Source organism: Oncorhynchus nerka, linkage group LG14 (genome assembly GCF_034236695.1).
Source record: "Oncorhynchus nerka isolate Pitt River linkage group LG14, Oner_Uvic_2.0, whole genome shotgun sequence".
NCBI classification, from domain to species: Eukaryota; Metazoa; Chordata; class Actinopteri; order Salmoniformes; family Salmonidae; genus Oncorhynchus; species Oncorhynchus nerka.
In genome coordinates, this window is record NC_088409.1 from 89,009,256 (window position 1) to 89,035,849 (window position 26,594).

Genomic DNA, 26,594 nt, shown 5'->3' on the forward strand with positions numbered 1-26,594 from the left:
TTGTGGAAGGCTACCCAGAACGTTTGACACAGGTTAAACAATTTAAAGGCAATGTTACCAAATACTAATTGAGTGTATGTAAACTTCTGACCCACTGTGAATGTAATGAAATAAATAAAAGCTGAAATAAATCATTCTCTCTACTATTATTCTGACATTTCACAGTCTTATAATAAAGTGGTGATCCTAACTGACCTCAAGACAGGGAATTTTTACTAGGATTAAATGTCAGGAATTGTGAAAACTGAGTTTAAATGTATTTGGCTAAGGTGTAAACTTCCGACTTCAACTGTATGTAGTATACTGTAGAATACTATACTACACACTGTAGTATCCCTCAATCATGTGTAGTACTTACTATATCCTATATTATGTTGTAGTATACTGTAGAATACTATACTACACACTGTAGTATCCCTCAATCATGTGTAGTACTTACTATATCCTATATTATGTTGTAGTATACTGTAGAATACTATACTACACACTGTAGTATCCCTCAATCATGTGTAGTACTTACTATATACTATATTATGTTGTAGTATACTGTAGAATACTATACTACACACTGTAGTATCCCTCAATCATGTGTAGTACTTACTATATACTATATTATGTTGTAGTATACTGTAGAATACTATACTACACACTGTAGTATCCCTCAATCGTGTGTAGTACTTACTATATCCTATATTATGTTGTAGTATACTGTAGAATACTATACTACACACTGTAGTATCCCTCAATCATGTGTAGTACTTACTATATCCTATATTATGTTGTAGTATACTGTAGAATACTATACTACACACTGTAGTATCCCTCAATCATGTGTAGTACTTACTATATACTATATTATGTTGTAGTATACTGTAGAATACTATACTACACACTGTAGTATCCCTCAATCATGTGTAGTACTTACTATATACTATATTATGTTGTAGTATACTGTAGAATACTATACTACACACTGTAGTATCCCTCAATCGTGTGTAGTACTTACTATATCCTATATTATGTTGTAGTATACTGTAGAATACTATACTACACACTGTAGTATCCCTCAATCATGTGTAGTACTTACTATATCCTATATTATGTTGTAGTATACAAAACAGAAGTTTTGTTCAGACTCCAGTCTACTTACAGTAGGTAGCACTAACAAAACTACAGTAATTTACAGAGTGCATATATTTTCAATACTATGTATCAATATTAAGTATGAAAATGGATGCACTCACTACTGTAAGTCGCTCTGGATAAGAGCGTCTGCTAAATGACATATGTTAAATGTTAAAATGTCCAGTGAATACTACAGTATACTACAGTAGAGTCCGCAAAAAAAACTACAGTAAACAGTCATACTACAGTAAAGTCCACAAAAACACTACAGTGAACACTATAGTATACTACAGTAGAGTCCGCAAAAAAAACTACAGTAAACAGTCATACTACAGTAAAGTCCACAAAAACACTACAGTGAATACTATAGTATATAAATATAGTAATACTACACTATTTACAGTATACTATAGTATTTTTTATGTGGGTAAACACGCACACACTCCAGCCCGATAACATGTAACCAGTAAAACAGGGAATCATTTGTGAAACACACACATCTATGCACAAAGACACAGTGAGAGAGCTAAGGAGAGCCTGCTTCCTGGCGGGAGTGAGGAAAACAGAGAGCAGAGAAACATATATCTCTATACACAATATAATAGCTTTATAGACACAGAAGTGAGCAGAGCGGAACAGCAGCCAACAACACATAATGTGCTCTCCATTCGGTCTCAGCTGTGTCACAGCCGTTCCCATCACAATGGCAATTATCTGCTCAGGACAAACCAATTCTCACCAGGACTCTGGCTCACACTAGAAACACCTGACCACCCCTCATCTCTTCTCAGCTCATTCTCCTCCACTCAGATCTCCTCATCTTCTCGTTCAGTGTTATTTCCTCTCTGGTTTCTCCGTCATCCGTAGTCACTTGAAGTCACGGGTGATGTAAGAATATTTTGAAGATAAATACACAACGCAGAGGACGAGAGGTCAATAGATTACTAATGATCAAAGAAAATTGTGTTTTGTTCTGTAATAGGGAAGTATTGATCAATAGGTCAGACACATGGGAGGAATTTCAGTCCGGGACTCATAGCTACATGGCAAGTTCTCATTGGTCCAAATTGTTTATACATTGAAACTGAAATAGGATACTTGTTATTTGGCCATTGGCCCAGTGTTATTGCAAGGAATTGTAATTGATCAACCACAGGCCAAGGCTGGGTTATAAAACTACACCCTGTCCCTTTGTTCTGTGGAGAGAATCTCAGGAGAGAACCACTGAGGACAGGGGAGAATGAACATCTACCATCTACCTCCCCACATGATTTGTTCTCTTTGAATAAAGCTATTTTCCTCCCCCTGATTTTCTTTGAGGTCTGTGTTATTGAAGAATAACATCAACTGCTAACAGTGAGGTATAACATAGATGACAAATAGGAAATAGCGCCCACCAGTTCAACTATTTAACACAGGAAAGGGCCCCAGGAGACCACTTTAGACTGTCGAGATGCATGGCCTGTATGGTCCAGTGGTTACTACCACAGCCACTATGGGTTCAAATCTGACCCGTGTCCTTCTGATCATTTCTCCTGCCTTTCCTTTCTCCTCTTCGCTGTCCTATCTCAATAAAAACACACAGCCCTAAAACAAATAGACAGTACCAGTCAAAAGTTTGGACACACCTACTCATTCAAGGCTTTTTCTTTATTTTTACTATTTTATACATTGACGAATAATAGTGAAGACATCAAAACTATGAAATAACACATATGGAATCATGTAGTAACCAAAAGAAAGTGTTAAACAAATCCAAATATATTTTATATTTGAGATTCTTCAAAGTAGCCACCCTTTGCCTTGATGAAAGCTTTGTACAATCTTGGCATTCTCTCAACCAGCTCCATGACATAGTCACCTGGAATGCATTTCAATTAACAGGTGTGCCTTGTTAGAAGTTAATTTGTGGAATTTCTTTCCTTTTTAATGTGTTTGAGCCAATCAGTTTTGTTGTGACAAGGTAGCGGTAGTATACAGAAAATAGCCCTATTTGGTAAAAGACCAAGTCAATATTATGGCAAGAACAGCTCAAATAAGCAAAGAGAAGTTAAATTAAGGTCAGTCAATACAGAACATTTCAAGAACTGAAAGAAAAAAAAAAAACATCAAGTGCTGTGATGAAACTGTCTCTCATGAGGACCGCCACAGGAATGGAAGACCCAGAGTTACCTCTGCTGCAGAGGAGAAGTTCATTATAGTTACCAGCCTCAGAAATTGTAGCCCAAATAATTTCTTCACAGATGTTAAGATACACCCCGACTTTATATCACTGTCATGAAGAATTACGTCCATCCTGTGTCACCTTACTTGGACTAAGAAAATACACTTTATGACACTGTTATGAAGCATTATGACCATCATACTCATATAAGCCATATAGGCCCTTATATCAGTCATAAGTCAAAAAGAGGGTGTCTTGTCCTGCTCCTGAAATATGCTCCTGCATCCATCCCAGTCATCAGCAACAGAGCATTGGAGTAGGTGCATGTCTGACGTCACTGTGTACGCAATTACAATGGTCTTTTAATATAGTCTATTAAAAATGTTACATAAACATACTGTTGACGAGTAGGCTATGGTGTAATGGAATGTTTTGCCTTGTGTGGGAGGTTTAGTGGGCTTTGACACTCTTATGTAGGTGTCATAACCAGCCATAAAGTAACTACCCTGGTAGGTTTATAGTGGGCTTTGACACTCTTATGTAGGTATATATAGTAACTACCCTGGTAGGTTTAGTGGGCTTTGACACTCTTATGTAGGTATACATAGTAACTACCCTGGTAGGTTTAGTGGGCTTTGACACTCTTATGTAGGTATATATAGTAACTACCCTGGTAGGTTTAGTGGGCTTTGACACTCTTATGTAGGTGTTATAACCAGCCATATAGTAGCTACCCTGGTAGGTTTAGTGGGCTTTGACACTCTTATGTAGGTATATATAGTAACTACCCTGGTAGGTTTAGTGGGCTTTGACACTCTTATGTAGGTATACATAGTAACTACCCTGGTAGGTTTAGTGGGCTTTGACACTCTTACGTAGGTGTTATAACCAGCCATAAAGTAACTACCCTGGTAGGTTTAGTGGGCTTTGACACTCTTATGTAGGTGTTATAACCAGCCATATAGTAACTACCCTGGTAGGTTTAGTGGGCTTTGACACTCTTATGTAGGTATATATAGTAACTACCCTGGTAGGTTTAGTGGGCTTTGACACTCTTATGTAAGTATATATAGTAACTACCCTGGTAGGTTTAGTGGGCTTTGACACTCTTATGTAGGTATATATAGTAACTACCCTGGTAGGTTTAGTGGGCTTTGACACTCTTATGTAGGTATACATAGTAACTACCCTGGTAGGTTTAGTGGGCTTTGACACTCTTATGTAGGTGTTATAACCAGCCATATAGTAGCTACCCTGGTAGGTTTAGTGGGCTTTGACACTCTTATGTAGGTATATATAGTAACTACCCTGGTAGGTTTAGTGGGTTTTGACACTCTTATGTAGGTATATATAGTAACTACCCTGGTAGGTTTAGTGGGCTTTGACACTCTTATGTAGGTGTATATAGTAACTACCCTGGTAGGTTTAGTGGGCTTTGACACTCTTATGTAGGTATATATAGTAACTACCCTGGTAGGTTTAGTGGGCTTTGACACTCTTATGTAGGTGTATATAGTAACTACCCTGGTAGGTTTAGTGGGCTTTGACACTCTTATGTAGGTATATATAGTAACTATCCTGGTAGGTTTAGTGGGCTTTGACACTCTTATGTAGGTGTCATAACCAGCCATATAACCAGCCATAAAATAACATATTTTATGTCACAACATATGTAAATATATGTTTCATGACAGTGTTATGTCCATATTATTAACAGGTTATGACAAGTTATGTCAGCTGTTATGACGTATTATTTCATGGTTATGCCCGTGTCATAACATATTATGACACTGGGCGTCAAGTAAAGTGTTTCCGAACATTCTATCTATGTTAGCAAAAACCTTCTGAGAACCTATTGGCGTTCGAGTTAAGAGTTAAGGAGAACATTCCCTTAATGTCAAACAGAACATACCCAGAACGTGGTTACCATGTTCTCAGAATATACAATATTAAATGTTCAAGACATGTTTCCTAGGCCATTGCAAGAGCATTCATGTGTCCAGTTTTCAGTGGGTTAGGAGAATATTCCATCAACGTCCCACCAAACATACACAGAACAAGGTTGTAATGTTCTCAGAATATACAGTAAGATATTGATGTTAGGCACGTTTCATGGGAAATTTGCAAGAACATTCATGTGTCCAGTTTTCTGAGGGTCAGGAGAATATTCCATAAAAAAATGTTTTGGTTTCATTACACATCACGCCTTGTTACTGTTGTCAAGTCATCCAAGGCCCTGAACCACTGAACCATTCAGAACTCTTTGTCTGTTGTCAAGGATACTCAAACACAAAGTGCTTTTAATATACAGTATTTTTCAATTTAAATATTTGACAAATGATTTCTGAGAACATGACAAACGTGTTCTGAGAACATGACAAATGTGTTCTGAGAACATGACAAACGTGCTCTGAGAACATGACAAACGTGTTCTGAGAACATGACAAACGTGTTCTGAGAACATGACAAACGTGTTCTGAGAACATGACAAAACGTGTTCTGAGAACATGACAAACGTATTGTGTGCATGTTTGGTGGGAAGTTGATGTAATATCAGAGACAGACAGTGTGTTAGGCCTCAGTAATAACAACCATAGTCTGCCACTGTAATGGACATCAATTCATTCTAAGTGAAATGGTCTCTCAACATCTCTCTCTCTCTCCATCTCTCCCTCCATCTCTCGCTCTCTCTCTCCTTCTCTCTCCATCTCTCTTCCTCTCTCTCTCCCTCCATCTCTCTCTCTCTCTCTCTCTCTCTCTCTCTCTCTCCTCTCTCCATCTCTCTTCCTCTCTCCCTCCATCTCTCTCTCCATCTCTCTTCTTCTCTCCCTCCATCGCTCTCACTCTCTCTCTCTCCCTCTCTCTCCATCTCTCTTCCTCTCTCCCTCCATCTCTCTCTCTCCCTCTCTCAAAATCTCTCTCTCTCCATCTCTCTCCATCTCTCTCTCTCCATCTCTCTCCCTCTCTCTCCATCTCTCTCCATCTCTCTCCATCTCTCTTCCTCTCTCCCTCCATCTCTCTCTCTCCCTCTCTCAAAATCTCTCTCTCTCCATCTCTCTCCCTCTCTCTCTCCATCTCTCTCTCTATTGTTCATTACCTCTATCTCCCTCCTCCTCTTTCACTTTAATCCTGTGCTGCTTAAGATTTGTAATAACATGTCAAACATAGAAATGCTTGGCATAGAATGGCAGAAGGACATAGAAAAGCCTAGGGTAGAATGGCAGAAGGACTTAGAAATGCCTAGGGTAGAATGGCAGAGTGACAGCCTATCATGTTTCAGAGAGACAGTTCAAGATAACAACTCAGTTTACACCTCAAATAGTGAGAGGTGGCAATACAGGCCAATACTCTCCAACACACACTCAATACACACAAGTTAGAGTCTGGCGAGGATATGTCTCTCCTACAACCTTAATATATTACACACACTAACACACACACCCATACACACCCATACACACACATACACACACATATGTTGTATTTCCTAAATACATTTTAACTCCCTAGATTATTTTGACCCTGTTTACCATGGCAACAACCCTGACATATCCCATTAATCACACACGCACAAAAGCACATCTACACACACAGACACTACCCATCACACACACAGACACAGACACACACACATACTCTCTCTTTCTCTCTCTCTCTCTCTCTCTCTCCCACACACTCCAATCCAACAGTTTTAATCCCCTGAGAGGTATCATCTCTGCCCAAATCAGCACTGTCCATTTAATGTTCCCTCTCAGGAGACCAGACAGACAGCTCTGTCACTCAGTACTGGGGGAGAGGGGTAGAGAGAGGGGGGATAGAGAGGGGGGGAAGTGGGATATGGAGAAGGAGAGGGGTTGAGAGAGAGAGAGATGTAGAAAGGGAGGGGTTGTCACGCCCTGACCATAGAGAGACTTTTTATTCTCTATTTTGGTTAGGTAGGGTGTGACTAGGGGGGGTGTTCTTATCTAGGTGTTTTATTTCTATGTTGGCCTGGTACGTTCCCAATCAGAGGCAGCTGTTTATCGTTGTCTCTGATTGGGAATCATATTTAGGCAGCCATTTCCCCACTGTGTTTTGTGGGATATTGTTTCTGTGTAGTTGCCTGTGAGCACTGCATGAACGTCACTGGTCGTGTATTCTTTGTTTTTTTTGTGCGGTTCACTTATCAATAAAACATGTGGAACACAGATCACGCTGCACGTTGGTCAGAGTATGATTCCGATGATCATGACAGGGGTAGAGAGAGGGGGGGAATAGGGAGGGGAAGGGGACAGTGGGATAGAGAGAGGGCTCAGAGAGAGGGGGTTGGTTAAATAGGATGTATTTAGAAGTTAGTGTTGGTCAGAATGCTCCATGCTCCATAATCCATGTCTCCCCTACCTATCCCTCCTCTTCATCCTCCATATCTCCCTACCTATCCCTCCTCCTCATCCTCCATCTCTCCCTACCTATCCCTGCTCCTCATCCTCCATCTCTCTTCCTACCTATCCCTCCTCCCCATCCTCCATCTCTCCCCTACCTATCCCTCCTCCTCATCCTCCATCTCTCTCCCTACCTATCACCCCTCCTCATCCTCCATCTCTCCCTACCTATCCCTCCTCTTCATCCTCCATATCTCCCTACCTATCCCTCCTCCTCATCCTCCATCTCTCCCTACCTATCCCTCCTCCTCATCCTCCATCTCTCCCTACATATCCCTCCTCCTCATCCTCCATCTCCCCCTACCTATCCCTCCTCCTCATCCTCCATCTCTCTCCCTACCTATCCCTCCTCCTCATCCTCCATCTCTCCCTACCTATCCCTCCTCCTCATCCTCCATCTCTCCCTACCTATCCCTCCTCCTCATCCTCCATCTCTCCCTACCTATCCCTCCTCCTCATCCTCCATCTCTCCCTACCTATCCCTCCTACTCATCCTCCATCCCTCCCTACCTATCCCTCCTCCTCATCCTCCATCCCTCCCTACCTATCCCTCCTCCCTATCCTCCCTATCCTCCATCCCTCCCTACCTATCCCTCCTCCTCATCCATCTCTCTCCCTACCTATCCCTCCTCCCCATCCTCCATCTCTCCCCTACCTATCCCTCCTCCTCATCCTCCATCTCTCCCTACCTATCCCTCCTCCCTATCCTCCCTATCCTCCATCTCTCCCTACCTATCCCTCCTCCTCCATCCTCCATCTCTCCCCTACCTATCCCTCCTCCTCATCCTCCATATCTCCCCTACCTATCCCTCCTCCTCCATCCTCCATCTCTCTCCCTACCTATCCCTCCTCCCCATCCTCCATCTCCCTACCTATCCCTCCTCCTCCCCATCCTCCATCTCTCCCTACCTATCTCCTCCTCATCCTCCATCTCTCCCTACCTATATCCTCCCATCCATCTCTCCCTACCTATCCCTCCTCATCCTCCTCCATATCTCCCCCTACCTATCCCTCCTCCCCATCCTCCATCTCTCTCCCTACCTATCCCTCCTCCTCATCCTCCATATCTCCCCTACCTATCCCTCCTCCCTATCCTCCATCTCTCCCCTACCTATCCCTCCTCCTCATCCTCCATCTCTGTCCCTACCTACCCTCCTCCCTATCCTCCATATCTCCCCTACCTATCCCTCCTCCTCATCCTCCATCTATCTTCCTACCTATCCCCCTCCTCATCCTCCATCTCTCTCCCTACCTATCCCTCCTCCCTATCCTCCATATCTCCCCTACCTATCCCTCCTCCTCATCCTCCATCTCTCCCTACCTATCCCTCCTCCCTATCCTCCCTATCCTCCATCTCTGTCCCTACCTACCTCCTCCCTATCCTCCATATCTCCCCTACCTATCCCTCCTCATCCTCCATCTCTGTCCCTACCTACCCTCCTCCCTATCCTCCATCTCTCCCCTACCTATCCCTCCTCCTCATCCTCCATCTCTCCCTACCTATCCCTCCTCCCTATCCTCCCTATCCTCCATCTCTGTCCCTACCTACCCTCCTCCCTATCCTCCATCTCTCCCTACCTATCCCTCCTCCTCATCCTCCATCTCTCCCTACCTATCCCTCCTCCCTATCCTCCATCTCTGTCCCTACCTACCCTCCTCCTATCCACCATATCTCCCCTACCTATCCCTCCTCCCTCATCCTCCATCTCTCCCTACCTATCCCTCCTCCCCATCCTCCATCTCTCCCCTACCTATCCCTCCTCTTCATCCTCCATATCTCCCTACCTATCCCTCCTCCTCATCCTCCATCTCTCTCCCTACCTATCCCTCCTCCTCATCCTCCATCCCTCCCTACCTATCCCTCCTCCCTATCCTCCCTATCCTCGATCCCTCCCTACCTATCCTCCTTCTCATCCTCCATCTCTCTCCTACCTATCCCTCCTCCCCATCCTCCATCTCTCCCCTACCTATCCCTCCTCCTCATCCTCCATCTCTCCCTACCTATCCCTCCTCCCTATCCTCCCTATCCTCCATCTCTCCCTACCTATCCCCCTCCTCCATCCTCCATCTCTCCCCTACCTATCCCTCCTCCTCATCCTCCATATCTCCCTACCTATCCCTCTCCTCCATCCTCCATCTCTCCCTACCTATCCCTCCTCCCCATCCTCCATCTCTCCCCTACCTATCCCTCCTCCTCCCCATCCTCCATCTCTCCCTACCTATCCCTCCTCATCCTCCATCTCTCCCTACCTATCCCTCCTCCCTATCCTCCCTATCCTCCATCTCTCTCCCTACCTATCCCTCCTCCTCATCCTCCATATCCCCCTACCTATCCCTCCTCCCCATCCTCCATCTCTCCCTACCTATCCTCCTCCTCATCCTCCATCTCTCCCCTACCTATCCCTCCTCCCTATCCTCCATCTCTCCCCTACCTATCCCTCCTCCTCATCCTCCATATCTCCCCCTACCTATCCCTCCTCCTCCATCCTCCATCTCTCTCCCTACCTATCCCTCCTCCCCATCCTCCATCTCTCCCCTACCTATCCCTCCTCCTCCCCATCCTCCATCTCTCCCTACCTATCCCTCCTCCTCATCCTCCATCTCTCCCTACCTATCCCCTCCCTATCCTCCCTATCCTCCATCTCTCCCTACCTATCCTCCTCCTCATCCTCCATATCTCCCCTACCTATCCCTCCTCCCCATCCTCCATCTCTCCCTACCTATCCCTCCTCCTCATCCTCCATATCTCCCCCTACCTATCCCTCCTCCCCATCCTCCATCTCTCTCCCTACCTATCCCTCCTCCTCATCCTCCATCTCTCCCCTACCTATCCCTCCTCCCTATCCTCCATCTCTCCCTACCTATCCCTCCTCCTCATCCTCCATCTCTGTCCCTACCTACCCTCCTCCCTATCCTCCATATCTCCCTACCTATCCCTCCTCCTCATCCTCCATCTATCTTCCTACCTATCCCTCCTCCTCATCCTCCATCTCTCTCCCTACCTATCCCTCCTCCCTATCCTCCATATCTCCCCTACCTATCCCTCCTCCTCATCCTCCATCTCTCCCTACCTATCCCTCCTCCCTATCCTCCCTATCCTCCATCTCTGTCCCTACCTACCCTCCTCCCTATCCTCCATATCTCCCCTACCTATCCCTCCTCCTCATCCTCCATCTCTGTCCCTACCTACCCTCCTCCCTATCCTCCATATCTCCCCTACCTATCCCTCCTCCTCATCCTCCATCTCTCCCTACCTATCCCTCCTCCCTATCCTCCCTATCCTCCATCTCTGTCCCTACCTACCCTCCTCCCTATCCTCCATCTCTCTCCCTACCTTTCCCTCCTCCTCATCCTCCATCTCTCCCTACCTATCCCTCCTCCCTATCCTCCATCTCTGTCCCTACCTACCCTCCTCCCTATCCTCCATATCTCCCCTACCTATCCCTCCTCCTCATCCTCCATCTCTCTCCCTACCTATCCCTCCTCCTCATCCTCCATCTCTCTCCCTACCTATCCCTCCTCCCCATCCTCCATCTCTCCCCTACCTATCCCTCCTCCTCATCCTCCATCTCTCCCTACCTATCCCTCCTCCCCATCCTCCATCTCTCCCCTACCTATCCCTCCTCCTCATCCTCCATCTCTCCCCTACCTATCCCTCCTCCTCATCCTCCATCTCTCCCTACCTATCCCTCCTCCTCATCCTCCATCAATCTTCCTACCTATCCCTCCTCCTCATCCTCCATATCTCCCCTACCTATCCCTCCTCCCCATCCTCCATCTCTCCCTACCTATCCTCATCCTCCTCATCCTCCATCTCTCTTCCTACCTATCCCTCCTCCCCATCCTCCATCTCTCCCTACCTATCCCTCCTCCTCATCCTCCATCTCTCTCCCTACCTATCCCTCCTCCCCATCCTCCATCTCTCCCCTACCTATCCCTCCTCCTCATCCTCCATCTCTCCCCTACCTATCCCTCCTCCTCATCCTCCATCTCTCCCTACCTATCCCTCCTCCTATCCTCCATCTCTCTCCCTACCTACCCTCCTCCCTATCCTCCATATCTCCCCTACCTATCCCCCTCCTCATCCTCCATCTCTCCCCTACCTATCCCCCTCCTCATCCTCCATCTCTCCCTACCTATCCCTCCTCCCTATCCTCCATCTCTCTCCCTACCTACCCTCCTCCCTATCCTCCATATCTCCCCTACCTATCCCTCCTCCTCATCCTCCATCTCTCCCCTACCTATCCCTCCTCCTCATCCTCCATCTCTCCCTACCTATCCCTCCTCCTCATCCTCCATCTCTCTCCCTACCTACCCTCCTCCCTATCCTCCATCTCTCTCCCTACCTATCCCTCCTCCTCATCCTCCATCTCTCTCTACCTATCCCTCCTCCCCATCCTCCATCTCTCCCTACCTATCCCTATCCTCCCATCCTCCATCTCCCCCTACCTATCCCTCCTCCTCATCCTCCATCTCTCCCTACCTATCCCTCCTCCCTATCCTCCATCTCTGTCCCTACCTACCCTCCTCCCTATCCTCCATATCTCCCCTACCTATCCCTCCTCCTCATCCTCCATCTCTCCCCTACCTATCCCTCCTACCTATCCTCCATCTCTGTCCCTACCTACCCTCCTCCCTATCCTCCATCTCTCCCCTACCTATCCCTCCTCCCTATCCTCCATCTCTGTCCCTACCTACCCTCCTCCCTATCCTCCATATCTCCCCTACCTATCCCTCCTCCTCATCCTCCATCTCTCCCCTACCTATCCCTCCTACCTATCCTCCATCTCTGTCCCTACCTACCCTCCTCCCCATCCTCCATCTCTCCCCTACCTATCCCTCCTCCTCATCCTCCATCTCTCCCCTACCTATCCCTCCTCCTCATCCTCCATCTCTCCCTACCTATCCCTCCTCCCTATCCTCCATCTCTGTCCCTACCTACCCTCCTCCCTATCCTCCATATCTCCCCTACCTATCCCTCCTCCTCATCCTCCATCTCTCCCCTACCTATCCCTCCTACCTATCCTCCATCTCTGTCCCTACCTACCCTCCTCCCTATCCTCCATCTCTCCCCTACCTATCCCTCCTCCTCATCCTCCATCTCTCCCTACCTATCCCTCCTCCTCATCCTCCATCTCTCTCCCTACCTACCCTCCTCCCTATCCTCCATCTCTCTCCCTACCTATCCCTCCTCCTCATCCTCCATCTCTCCCTACCTATCCCTCCTCCCCATCCTCCATCTCTCCCCCTACCTATCCCTCCTCCTCATCCTCCATCTCTCCCCTACCTATCCCCTCCTCATCCTCCATCTCTCCCTACCTATCCCTCCTCCCTATCCTCCATCTCTGTCCCTACCTACCCTCCTCCCTATCCTCCATATCTCCCTACCTATCCCTCCTCCTCATCCTCCATCCTCCCCTACCTATCCCTCCTACCTATCCTCCATCTCTGTCCCTACCTACCCTCCTCCCTATCCTCCATCTCTCCCCTACCTATCCCTCCTCCCTATCCTCCATCTCTGTCCCTACCTACCCCTCCTCCCTATCCTCCATATCTCCCCTACCTATCCCTCCTCCTCATCCTCCATCTCTCCCCTACCTATCCCTCCTACCTATCCTCCATCTCTGTCCCTCCATCTCCTCCCCATCCTCCATCTCTCCCCTACCTATCCCTCCTCCTCATCCTCCATCTCTCCCCCTACCTATCCCTCCTCCTCATCCTCCATCTCTCCCTACCTATCCCTCCTCCCTATCCTCCATCTCTGTCCCTACCTACCCTCCTCCCTATCCTCCATATCTCCCCTACCTATCCCTCCTCCTCATCCTCCATCTCTCCCCTACCTATCCCTCCTACCTATCCTCCATCTCTGTCCCTACCTACCCTCCTCCCTATCCTCCATCTATCTTCCTACCTATCCCTCCTCCTCATCCTCCATCTATCTTCCTACCTATCCCTCCTTCCTATCCTCCATATTTTTTTATTTTTTATTTCACCTTTATTTAACCAGGTAGGCTAGTTGAGAACAAGTTCTCATTTGCAACTGCGACCTGGCCAAGATAAAGCATAGCAGTGTGAACAGACAACACAGAGTTACACATGGAATAAACAATTAACAAGTCAATAACACAGTAGAAAAAAAAATGGGCAGTCTATATACAATGTGTGCAAAAGGCATGAGGAGGTAGGCGAATAATACAATTTTGCAGATTAACACTGGGGTGATAAATGATCAGATGGTCATGTACAGGTAGAGATATTGGTGTGCAAAAGAGCAGAAAAGTAAATAAATAAATAAATAAAACAGTATAAAAACAGTATGGGAATGAGGTAGGTGAAAATGGGTGGGCTATTTACCAATAGACTATGTACAGCTGCAGCGATCGGTTAGCTGCTCGGATAGCTGATGTTTGAAGTTGGTGAGGGAGATAAAAGTCTCCAACTTCAGCGATTTTTGCAGTTCGTTCCAGTCACAGGCAGCAGAGTACTGGAACGAAAGGCGGCCAAATGAGGTGTTGGCTTTAGGGATGATCAGTGAGATACACCTGCTGGAGCGTGTGCTACGGATGGGTGTTGCCATCGTGACCAGTGAACTGAGATAAGGCGGAGCTTTACCTAGCATGGACTTGTAGATGACCTGGAGCCAGTGGGTCTGGCGACGAATATGTAGCGAGGGCCAGCCGACTAGAGCATACAAGTCGCAGTGGTGGGTGGTATAAGGTGCTTTGGTGACAAAACGGATGGCACTATGATAGACTGCATCCAGTTTGCTGAGTAGAGTGTTGGAAGCCATTTTGTAGATGACATCGCCGAAATCGAGGATCGGTAGGATAGTCAGTTTTACTAGGGTAAGCTTGGCGGCGTGAGTGAAGGAGGCTTTGTTGCGGAATAGAAAGCCGACTCTTGATTTGATTTTCGATTGGAGATGTTTGATGTGAGTCTGGAAGGAGAGTTTGCAGTCTAGCCAGACACCTAGGTACTTATAGATGTCCACATATTCAAGGTCGGAACCATCCAGGGTGGTGATGCTAGTCGGGCATGCGGGTGCAGGCAGCGATCGGTTGAAAAGCATGCATTTGGTTTTACTCGCGTTTAAGAGCAGTTGAGGCCACGGAAGGAGTGCTGTATGGCATTGAAGCTCGTTTGGAGGTTAGATAGCACAGTGTCCAATGACGGGCCGAAAGTATATAGAATGGTGTCGTCTGCGTAGAGGTGGATCAGGAATCGCCCGCAGCAAGAGCAACATCATTGATATATACAGAGAAAAGAGTCGGCCCGAGAATTGAACCCTGTGGCACCCCCATAGAGACTGCCAGAGGACCGGACAGCATGCCCTCCGATTTGACACACTGAACTCTGTCTGCAAAGTAATTGGTGAACCAGGCAAGGCAGTCATCCGAGAAACCGAGGCTATTGAGTCTGCCGATAAGAATATGGTGATTGACAGAGTCGAAAGCCTTGGCGAGGTCGATGAAGACGGCTGCACAGTACTGTCTTTTATCGATGGCGGTAATGATATCGTTTAGTACCTTGAGCGTGGCTGAGGTGCACCGTGACCGGCTCGGAAACCAGATTGCACAGCGGAGAAGGTACGGTGGGATTCGAGATGGTCAGTGACCTGTTTGTTGACTTGGCTTTCAAGACCTTAGATAGGCAGGGCAGGATGGATATAGGTCTATAGCAGTTTGGGTCCAGGGTGTCTCCCCTTTGAAGAGGGGGATGACTGCGGCAGCTTTCAATCCTTGGGGATCTCAGACGATATGAAAGAGAGGTTGAACAGGCTGGTAATAGGGGTTGCGACAATGGCGGCAGATAGTTTCAGAAATAGAGGGTCCAGATTGTCAAGCCCAGCTGATTTGTACGGGTCTAGGTTTTGCAGCTCTTTCAGAACATCTGCTATCTGGATTTGGGTAAAGGAGAACCTGGATAGGCTTGGGCGAGGAGCTGCGGGGGGGGGGCGGAGCTGTTGGCCGAGGTTGGAGTAGCCAGGCGGAAGGCATGGCCAGCCGTTGAGAAGTGCTTATTGAAGCTTTCGATAATCGTGGATTTATCGGTGGAGACCGTGTTACCTAGCCTCAGTGCAGTGGGCAGCTGGGAGGAGGTGCTCTTATTCTCCATGGACTTCACAGTGTCCAAGAACTTTTTGGAGTTGGAGCTACAGGATGCAAACTTCTGCCTGAAGAAGCTGGCCTTAGCTTTCCTGACTGACTGCGTGTATTGGTTCCTGACTTCCCTGAACAGTTGCATATCACGGGGGCTGTTCGATGCTATTGCAGTCCGCCACAGGATGTTTTTGTGCTGGTCGAGGGCAGTCAGGTCTGGAGTGAACCAAGGGCTGTATCTGTTCTTGGTTCTGCATTTTTTGAACGGAGCATGCTTATCTAAAATGGTGAGGAAGTTACTTTTAAAGAATGACCAGGCATCCTCAACTGACGGGATGAGGTCAATGTCCTTCCAGGATACCCGGGCCAGGTCGATTAGAAAGGCCTGCTCACAGAAGTGTGATATCTCCCCTACCTATCCCTCCTCCTCATCCTCCATCTATCTTCCTACCTATCCCTCCTCCTCATCCTCCATCTCTCTCCCTACCTATCCCTCCTCCCTATCCTCCCTATCCTCCTATCTCCTCCTCATCCTCCATATATCTCCCTATCCCTCCTCATCCTCCATATCCCTCCTCCCTACCTATCTCCCTACCTATCCTCCCATCCTCCATCCCTCCTCCCTACCTCCATCTCTCTCCCTCCTCCTCCTCATCCTCCATCTCTCTCCCTACCTATCCCTCCTCCTCATCCTCCATCTCTCCCTACCTATCATCCTCATATCTCCCCTACCTATCCCTCCTCCATCTCTCTCCCTCATCCTCCATCCCCCTACCTATCCCTCCTCCTCATCCTCCATCTCTCCCTACCTCCATCCCTCCTCTCCCATCCTCCATCTCTCTCCCTACCTATCCCCTCCCTCCCTATCTCCCTCCATCTCCTCATCCTCCCCTACCTATCCCTCCTCCCCCATCCTCCATCCTCCCTCTCTATCCCCTCCCCCTATCCATCTCTCTCCCTACCTATCCCCCTCCCCATCCTCCATCTCTCTCCCTACCTATCCCCCCCCCTCATCCTCCCCATCCTATCCCCCTACCTATCCCCTCCTCCCTATCCTCCATATCTCCCCTACCTACCCCTCCTCCCCATCCACCATCTCTCTCCCTACCTATCCTCCTCCCTATCCTCCATATCTCCCCTACCTATCCCTCCTCCTCCCTATCCTCCATCTCTCTCCCTACCTATCCCTCCTCCCTATCCTCCATCTCTCTCCCTACCTATCCTTCCTCCCTATCCTCCATCTCTCTCCCTACCTATCCCTCCTCCCCATCCTCCATCTCTCTCCCTACCTATCCCTCCTCCTCATCCTCCATCTCTCTCCCTGCCTATCCCTCCTCCCTATCCTCCATATCTCCCCTACCTATCCCTCCTCCTCCTCATCCTCCATCTCTCTCCCTACCTATCCCTCCTCCCTATCCTCCATATCTCCCCTACCTATCCCTCCTCCTCCCTATCCTCCATCTCTCTACCTACCTATCCCTCCTCCCTATCCTCCATATCTCCCCTACCTATCCCTCCTCCCTATCCTCCATCTCTCTCCCTACCTATCCCTCCTCCCTATCCTCCATCTCTCTCCCTACCTATCCCTCCTCCCCATCCTCCATATCTCCCCTGACAGACAGGTGCGTCAATAAATCAGCACGCCAAAAATCTGATCGGGCACAAAATACGTGAGAATTTTTTTTTTTTTAAACACCTGAAACCGTTTTTTCCTCCAATCTAGAGCTATAATCATTACGCTTAATTCTATATAAAAAATGTATACTTTTTATCGAAGCATACTTCCTGAGCTGTCTGTATCCTCCTGACTGGTGGTTCCTGGTGATATCCTGCAATAATTGGTTGATGAGAATGCTCTGTTATTTTTTATTATTAATGGAAATTCACTACAAAGCTGATCCCCCTTTCTCCGTTATCTCTCTCTCATTATATCACTTTCCACTTCGTCCTTCTCGCTCTCTCCTTCTCTTTCACAACGTCTCTCTCTCTCTCGTTCTCTCTCTCGTTCTCTCTCTCTCTAGATGAGACAGAGTAGTTGTCCTTAAGAAATGAGACATGACCAGATGAGACAAGACCAGACAAGACCAGACCAGACAGGACCAACCAAGACACGGCGAGACAAGACCAGACCAGACAAGGCCAGACAAGATGAGACCAGACAAGACCAGGCAAGACCAGACCAGACAAGATTAGACAAGACCAGACCAGATGAGACAAGACATGGCGAAACAAGGCCCGACAAGGCCAGACAAGATGAGACCAGACAAGACCAGACCAGACAAGACCAGACCACACTAGACCAGACCAGATCAGACAAGACTAGACCAGACAAGACCACAATAGACCAGACCAGACAAGACTAGACCAGACCAGACCAAACAAGACCAAACAAGACCAGACAAGACCAAACAAGACCAGACAAGGCTAGACCAGACCAGACAAGACCAGACAAGGCTAGACCAGACCAGACCAGACCAGACAAGGCTAGACCAGACAAGACCAGACAAGACCAGACCAGACAAGAACAGACCAGACAAGACGTGACAAGACCAGACAAGACGTGACAAGACCAGACAAGAACAGACAAAACTAGACAAGACAAGACCAGACAAGACCAGACACGACTAGACCAGACAAGGCCAGACAAGATGAGACCAGACAAGACCAGACCAGACCACACTAGACCAGACCAGATCAGACAAGACTAGAACAGACAAGACCACAATAGACCAGACCAGATCAGACAAGACTAGACCAGGACAGACAAGACCAAACAAGACCAGACAAGACTAGACCAGACCAGACTAGACAAGACCAGACAAGGCTAGACCAGACAAGACTAGAACAGACAAGAACAGACCAGACCAGACATGACAAGACCAGACAAGATTAAACAAAACCAGACAAGACCAGACAAAACTAGACAAGACAAAACCAGACAAGACCAGACCAGACAAGACCAGACAAGACCAGACAAGACCAGACCAGACAAGACCAGACAAGACCACACAAGACCAGACAAGACCAGACAAGACCACACAAGACTAGACCAGACAAGACCAGACAAGACCAGACAAGACAAGACCAGACAAGACCAGACCAGACAAGACCACACAAGACCAGACTAGACAAGACCAGACAAGACCACACAAGACCAGACTAGACAAGACCATACAAGACCAGACCAGACAAGACCATACAAGACCAGACCAGACAAGAACAGACCAGAAAGACCAGACGTGACACGACCAGACAAGATTAGACAAGACCAGACAAGACCAAACAAGACCAGACCAGACTATACCAGACAAGACAAGACTAGACAAGACCAGACAAGACCAGACGTGACAAGACCAGACCAGTTCAGACCAGAACAGACCAGACAAGAACAGACCACACAAGAATAGACAAGACCAGACCAGACCAAACCAAACCAGACAAGAATAGACAAGTCTAGACCAGACCAGACAAGACTAGACAAAACAACAAAGACCAGACAAGACCAGACCAGACAAGACAAGACCAGATAAGACCAAACCAAACCAGACTATACCAAACCGGACCAGACCAGACCAGACCAGATCAGACCAGACAAAACCAGACAAGACCAGACCAGACAAGACCAGACAAGACCAGACCAGAACAGACGCGCAGAGACCAGACCAGTAGAGACAAGACCAGACAAGACCAGAGCAGACCAGACAAGACCAGACAAGACCCGACCAGACAAAACCAGACCAGTCAAGACCAGACCAGACAAGACCAGACGAGCAGAGACCAGACCAGACCAGTAGAGACCAGACCAGTAGAGACCAGAGCAGTCTAACACTACTGTTTCAGTTCCTCCCTTCCTTACAGTGACACTCCCATAGCCTCATATTCAGTGTGTGTGTGTGTGTGTGTGTGTGTGTGTGTGTGTGTGTGTGTGTGTGTGTGTGTGTGTGTGTGTGTGTGTGTGTGTGTGTGTGTGTGTGTGTGTGTGCGCGTGCGCGTGCGTGTTAAGGTGTAACTCTGATTAACGGTTCAGCTAAAGACCTACTTCCCTTTGTGGCCAAACCACAGATTAATTACAGCCAGTCATCAGCGCCCAGAGAGAGAGGAAGAGAGGGCCAGAGGAGGACGCAATATAGTGGAGAAAAAGAGGCATGGATGTGAGTGGGAAGAGGGAAACACACAAACTCAATACCAAAAACACATTCTCTCAAATGTTCTTGTTTGTGTGAATGGCCACAGAGCAGCGGGACAAAAAGAAGACAGAAAGACAGACAGACAGACAGACAGACAGACAGACAGACAGACAGACAGACAGACAGACAGACAGACAGACAGACAGACAGACAGACAGACAGACAGACAGACAGACAAAAAGACAGGAAGACAGACAGAAAGACAGACAGGAAGACAGACAGAAAGAAAGAAAGACAGACAGAAAGACAGACATAAAGACAGACAGACAGAAAGACAGACAGAGTGCTGTTCTTACCCTCTGTGTGGATGGCAGAGACGTAGCTCCAGTTGTATCTCTTGACAATGTCCACCATGGCTCTGGCCTGCTGAGCATCCGATGGCACCACCCTCATAAAGTACTTATACAAACTCTGTTGGAGATAACAGTACTCATTAAGTACTTATACTAACTCTGTTGGAGATAACAGTACTCATTAAGTACCTATACAAACTCTGTTGGAGATAACAGTACTCATAAAGTACTTATACAAACTCTGTTGGAGAGAAACAGTACTCATAAAGTACCTATACAAACTCTGTTGGAGAGTAACAGTACTCATAAAGTACTCATAGCAAACTCTATTGGAGAGAAACACAGTAGACTACTCATAAAGTACTAATAACATAGAATAGAATGGAGTAGAGTAAATTAAAATAGAATAGAGTAAAATAGAATAGAATTGTGTGCCTACTTTGTCACTGAGGTCCATGCTGGTAGCAGAGTAGGCGATCTGGGGTATGTTGAAGAGCTGTAGGAGGTTCTGGACCTGGATGGCCACAGAGCTGGAGCCTGGTCCTATCAGCCCGACGATGGGCTTCTTCCCCCGCATGGGGGTTGCAGCAGGGTCCGCACACCTCGGCCCTCCCCTCCCGTCGGCTCCTCCCCCGCCGCCCCCCCACACACTGCCTCCCCCCACCTCGGCCTCGTCGGAGGACACCAGGGAGTCTCGTATGAACTCAATGCTCTGCTCCAGGGCCACAGCAGAGTGCCAGCAGGAGTCTCTTATCTCACAGCCCAGGCTGATGTTGGGGAGGATACGGGGGTCAGCGTTGATACGGTCTAGAGTGTGCAGCATGGCCTCAACACGCTGGATACCGTACTGCTCGCGCACCGAGCCACATTTACGTTCGTGTACCTGGGTGAGGAATACACACACACACATAAACACACACACACACACACACTGGATACTGCTTTGCTCACGACACGCACTGAGACACTCTTACACTTATGCAGCTGGGGATGGATACAGTGGGGTCTGAAATTATTGACACCCTTGATAAAAATGAGCAACATTGACCGTATAAAGTGAATCATTCAAATACTGAGCTGTACTGTATGCAAAAACAACCAAAGGGAAATGATATCATTTTATACTAAAACAATTGCTCAGAGAAAGAGATTTAGAAGGAGTTTTAAGGGACCAAATGATTGACCCGCCTGTTTTCAATACCTTTCAATAATTCAACTTGTGAGGACACTGTTTTCTGAGTTGGAGAACACATTGGGAGGGATCATACACCATTGCTCCACACAGAATCTGTGCTTAAAGTGTTTACTAAACAGCATTGGCACTTGGATTTGGAGAAAAAAAATGGCATAGAATATAGCTCAGTTTTTTGAATTATTTATTTTATACAGTCATTTAGGCTCATCATTATCAAGGGTGTCAATCATCTCAGACCCCACTGTGCATCTTCCCCACACCATCAGTCATTCATGTGGACATAAAGGATGTCTTAGTCTCAGAGGGTTGTACCTTGTCCGCTGTCGGCTGGTGATGGACAGAGAACAGGGCTCCTATGATGATGTCACCGGGGATGTGTGCCACGACTCGCCGCTCGTTAGACTGGGCGTCGCCAACAGTCCCACGCCACGCCCATACAGGCAGGGCCAGGATGATCCAGATCATCTTATTGGTTAATTTGTTAACAAAGAAAACGTCTTGATGATGTGTCCTGATGATGTCCAGTTTGGTCAAGAACTACTATGCTTCATGAGAGTAAAGTTCTTCTCCATTGTGAAGAGTGGTGGCAAGCCAACAATAATACAAATGTGGACTTCCTCCTCCTGCTGTGGAAGTCAAGGACGGGCCTTCCTCCTCCTGCTGTGGAAGTCAAGGACGGGCCTTCCTCCTCCTGCTGTGGAAGTCAAGGACGGGCCTTCCTCCTCCTGCTGTGGAAGTCAAGGACGGGCCTTCCTCCTCCTGCTGTGGAAGTCAAGGACGGGCCTTCCTCCTCCTGCTGTGGAAGTCAAGGACGGGCCTTCCTCCTCCTGCTGTGGAAGTCAAGGACGGGCCTTCCTCCTCCTGCTGTGGAAGTCAAGGACGGGCCATTGCCACGTTACCAATAAGGAGTGCCAGAGAGAAGCCGTGTATGTTGGGAAATACTTTAGACTCCTTCTGGTCGAAACTGGACTCCACTCTGATTGGTTGAGGAATATCCTCCTCTATGGTGAAGCGGTGGTCTCCATGGTAACAGGTAACAGACAGGTAAAGGGGCTGGTCATTACCTGTAAACGGAGAGGTAGTGGGGGGTTAGGGTCTGAACGCAGCAGGGGACATCAATCCTTTATAGGGGCTTACTTTGCTGTTTTCACATCAATCTGTTATCTACCTGTGACACATCAGGGAGCAGGGAAGGCTGTCGGAGAGGAGGGAGAAAAATAACATTCAACACCAGACCAAGTCTCAGAGCACAGGAACCATACCCAGTGGGAACCTATCCAAGCAGTTTATACTCTCACATGAATCCTACCACAGCTTCACACCAATGCCTCATCAGAATATATATAATACATGTGCATGCTTTGAGGTCTTGTGTAGCTTTTCAAAGGATCAGAGACACAATTCACAAAATGATCATGATGAACAACACTCTCACTCTACCTCATGTCATATAGGCCTTGTAAACTATAACTAAAACGCTTGAGTATTTCAAGCAAATATATTTAACCTCAATTATGCATAACAACATATCGTAACCACAGGTAGAACATATTTCAATAGATTTCAGCAGCTGGAAGCACTAAGTAAATGAGTTTGAAGGGAATGGGTCCAACTTTGTGCAAATAGACTTGATCGAGGTCGTCGGAATGTTGGCAGAGTTGGGGGCTCAACAGTTCGAGCCCGGCCGGTGTCCCCTCGAGCGGTAGGCGAGAAACGAGGGGGTCAAGGGAAGTAATTCATATGACAGCGTCATTACAGCGCCATTAACAGGAGAGCTGTTCGCTCGGGATCCATTCTTCCTAAGAGCCATTCATCCTGCAGCCCGCAAGACCGATTTATCATGATACAGACTCCTCCACCACCACCGTCTTTCTCTCTCGCGCGCTCTGTCTCTTTCCCACCAAGGCTGCGCGCGGTATTACATACCTGTCGCTCTGTATGTGCTCAAGTATAGGTCACATTTCACTTTATTACGGAACCGAATGAATTTATCCTCTTCTCTATCACAGAAACATAAATCTGCTCAAATAGGCATGAACGTTGTTCAGCCCGTTGGCTACAGAGGTCACTGCGCTTCTCGCCGGTATAAATTGTCAATAGGCTAGCCTGCCACATTCAACACACCACGGTTATCCCGTTAAATAAACCGCGTTGATACGCCGAACAATCAACAGTCTGGGAGATTTAAGTTGCCCATAGATTTCGTCATTGATTGGTTGAGTAAACAACGGAAGAGGATAGCAGGATTTGAACATGATGTGCCTGTGCACATTGAATAGGATATATGTGCCTTTATAGCCTATGGATACCCTTGTGAAGTCTGCCAACGGGAATGTGCTCCAAGCAGGGGCAGACTGGCCATCTAGCATTTCGGGCAAATGCTAGATAGGCTGGTCCCTTTTTAGCCCAGTGGGCCTAACTAACTTGTTGTTTTTTTCTCAGCAAAATGATCATTAGCCAGATAATGATGGCATTAAGGGAAAAATGAGCCGTGTGTTAGAAATGGCAGGGACGATTTCTGATCCCAATCTGCTCCTGGCTCCATGGCTAAACAATGTCAAATAAGGAGACATGGCAATGGTCTGTCTGTCTTTCTGTCTGTCTCATAGCTTGTGTAAACGGGACGGATCTGGTAGCTGCATGCGCTTGTCCTCCAGAGCTGTCCGCGGTGCTGAAATTGAGTCATCGCGCGCATCACCGTTTGCCCAGACAACCATCGCAGAGAAGAGAGTTCTGTAACTTTTATATTTCCCTTGACAATGTTAACATCAAAACCCTCACCGGTCAAAAAGACTTAAAGACAGAAGGCTGGCTGCCACACGGAATGATGTTACCGAGGGGAGGTGTGTGGGGGGTAAATAGAGCGGAGGCTATCTGCTGTGTCTCACTGTTGCATTACACAGGCTGAACGCGCCGTTACGTTACATCCAAAAGTACACACATAGAGCCTTACCGTGTCAATCTGCGACCTCGTTCATTTCCACGGGATAAAGGCAGAACACGCACCGACTGCTTGCGACCAAGGCCACAGCTCGAGCTCTTCTCGTCTTCATGTCACGCACAAACTCTGCCGGTGCGATGTCTGCTCACGCATCGCGCGCCAAACCCCTAGTCTAACCCCCTCCTCTCAACCAGTATGTCTCGCGACAGGGCAGGTTACCTGGCAGCTCTCTATATCCACACACTGTGCTGAGGAGTGACTATCATGGCAGTCTGTCTATCTGACACAACTCCACTCAGGGAGAACTGCAGTTGGTGAGCTTGTGTTTTTTGTTTGGGTTATTTCCTGCGGCGCGTGCCGCTTTCAGACCGCAAGGTGACTGCCTCGCGTCCTTCGAAACCCCGCTCAGCGCGCGCCCTCCCTTCCAGCGAAGATGTTTGTGAATGAATTCCCGCATCGAACCTGTGACACTAGGCTGAATCACCAAATACACACTGATCATCAGATCACACACGTGTGTGTGTGTGTGTGTGTGTGTGTGTGTGTGTGTGTGTGTGTGTGTGTGTGTGTGTGTGTGTGTGTGTGTGGCCTTTCAAACGGATTATGTCAAGTCTACCACCCGATGGCCATCCTGAGACATTGATGGAATGAGCGACTAGGTGCGTTTATCGATCCATGACACTGTCACTAATCTCTCTCTGTCTCTCGCTCTCAATCTCTCTCTCGTTCTCTCGATCTCTCTCTCTCTCTCTCACACACACACACACACACACACACACACGCACACACACACACACACACCTACACACCTACACACACACACACACACACACACACACACACACACACACACACACACACACACACACACACACACACACACACACACACACACACACACACACACACACACACACATTAGGCTCAGTAGCGCAAACAGCAGTCTGAACCAGGCGGGCACAACACACAGAGGCGGGCTATTACCTACCTTATAAGCTCTCTAATAGTAGTATCGCCCATCACACAGAGCTTTGAAGGTTGTATTGCAGGCAGTCAACATTTACTTTGGTGCTAAAACGTTCCCGATATCATATATAATTTACAATTAATAGAAACATGAATATCGTCCACACTAATTCCAGGATGACACAAATAGCGCGGGAATCGAATCAGACCAACCGGGCTCTGACACAATGGCCGTTAATGTACCGTAAAGCTCGAGTAAACAGCCGTCTGCCCTCTGCTGGCCTGCCCGCCTCTCAACGTGAATACACACATCTAACATGTTCATCATTTGTTTAGAACAAAATAATACAACTCAACAGTATCAAAGAAAAAGCTTAAAAGTAAATTAAAAATGAATGACTTTGTATTTGTTGCTTTTTACAGATTGACTGTTTTGTTGATAACATGTTTTTCCTGAATGTAAGACTAGCCCAAAAGTGAAATGGGAAAAGCTATTTGAATAGGCCTACCTCAACTAGACCACCGTGCATGTTCTGGAGAAACCCCACTCCACGTACTGATCAGAGCATCATGTTCGTGATGAATCCACGCTTTCACTATGGCAACGACGGAACACCGAGTCTGTTCCTGCGCTCTTTCGCTCGCTGTCTGTCGCGCTTGCTCTGCGCGGCTCCAATATGGGGGCTTCATCGCGGCCACGCTCTGCGCGTCACAGGCCAACTACCGATCTGACAGTCTCCTCTCTATCTCTCTCTATATATATCCCTCTCTATCTCTCTCTCTATGTCTCTCTTCCTCTCTCTCTTTTGAATACAGTATGTACAGGCTAAGTGTGTTTGTGTTAATGGATGGATAGATGTGCATATACAGATTCAGTGTTCAGGGGCTTGGCCACAAACAAGGACAGAATTAATCGGCAGCCAAATGCAAGAGGGATTAGAAGACACACACACACGCACACGGACACACACGCACACACACGCTCACGGTAGCGCTGGGTAGGGTGCACCTTTTACAGGCTCCCTAGACTTTGCTATTTAGTGTGTATTTCTGTGTTAATTCTTTGTTTACTCAAAACATTTGTGCTTACTATTCTATGTTTTATCTCACTATTATTAGTATATATCTTTGACTTCCTTTACTCATTAATTTATTTTATTGTTGCTGAACTGCTGAGAGGTGAGCCTGTCGAGAGGTGAGCCT

The 26,594-nt window shown here is 47.5% G+C and overlaps 1 protein-coding gene across 1 annotated transcript in view; it reads right to left on the reverse strand.

Annotated features, from left to right (window-relative positions):
- LOC115142226 (metabotropic glutamate receptor 5-like) overlaps positions 1 to 21,949 on the reverse strand; it is a 130,238-nt gene extending 108,289 nt beyond the window's left edge. The window contains exons 1-3 of the mRNA XM_065000518.1: positions 21,797 to 21,949; positions 20,729 to 21,172; positions 20,293 to 20,407 (exon numbers count right to left, since the gene is read on the reverse strand). Coding sequence (XP_064856590.1) covers positions 20,293 to 20,407; positions 20,729 to 21,172; positions 21,797 to 21,949 — 712 coding nt within the window. The remainder of the gene's footprint in view (positions 1 to 20,292; positions 20,408 to 20,728; positions 21,173 to 21,796) is intronic.
- Positions 21,950 to 26,594: the final 4,645 nt, after the last annotated feature.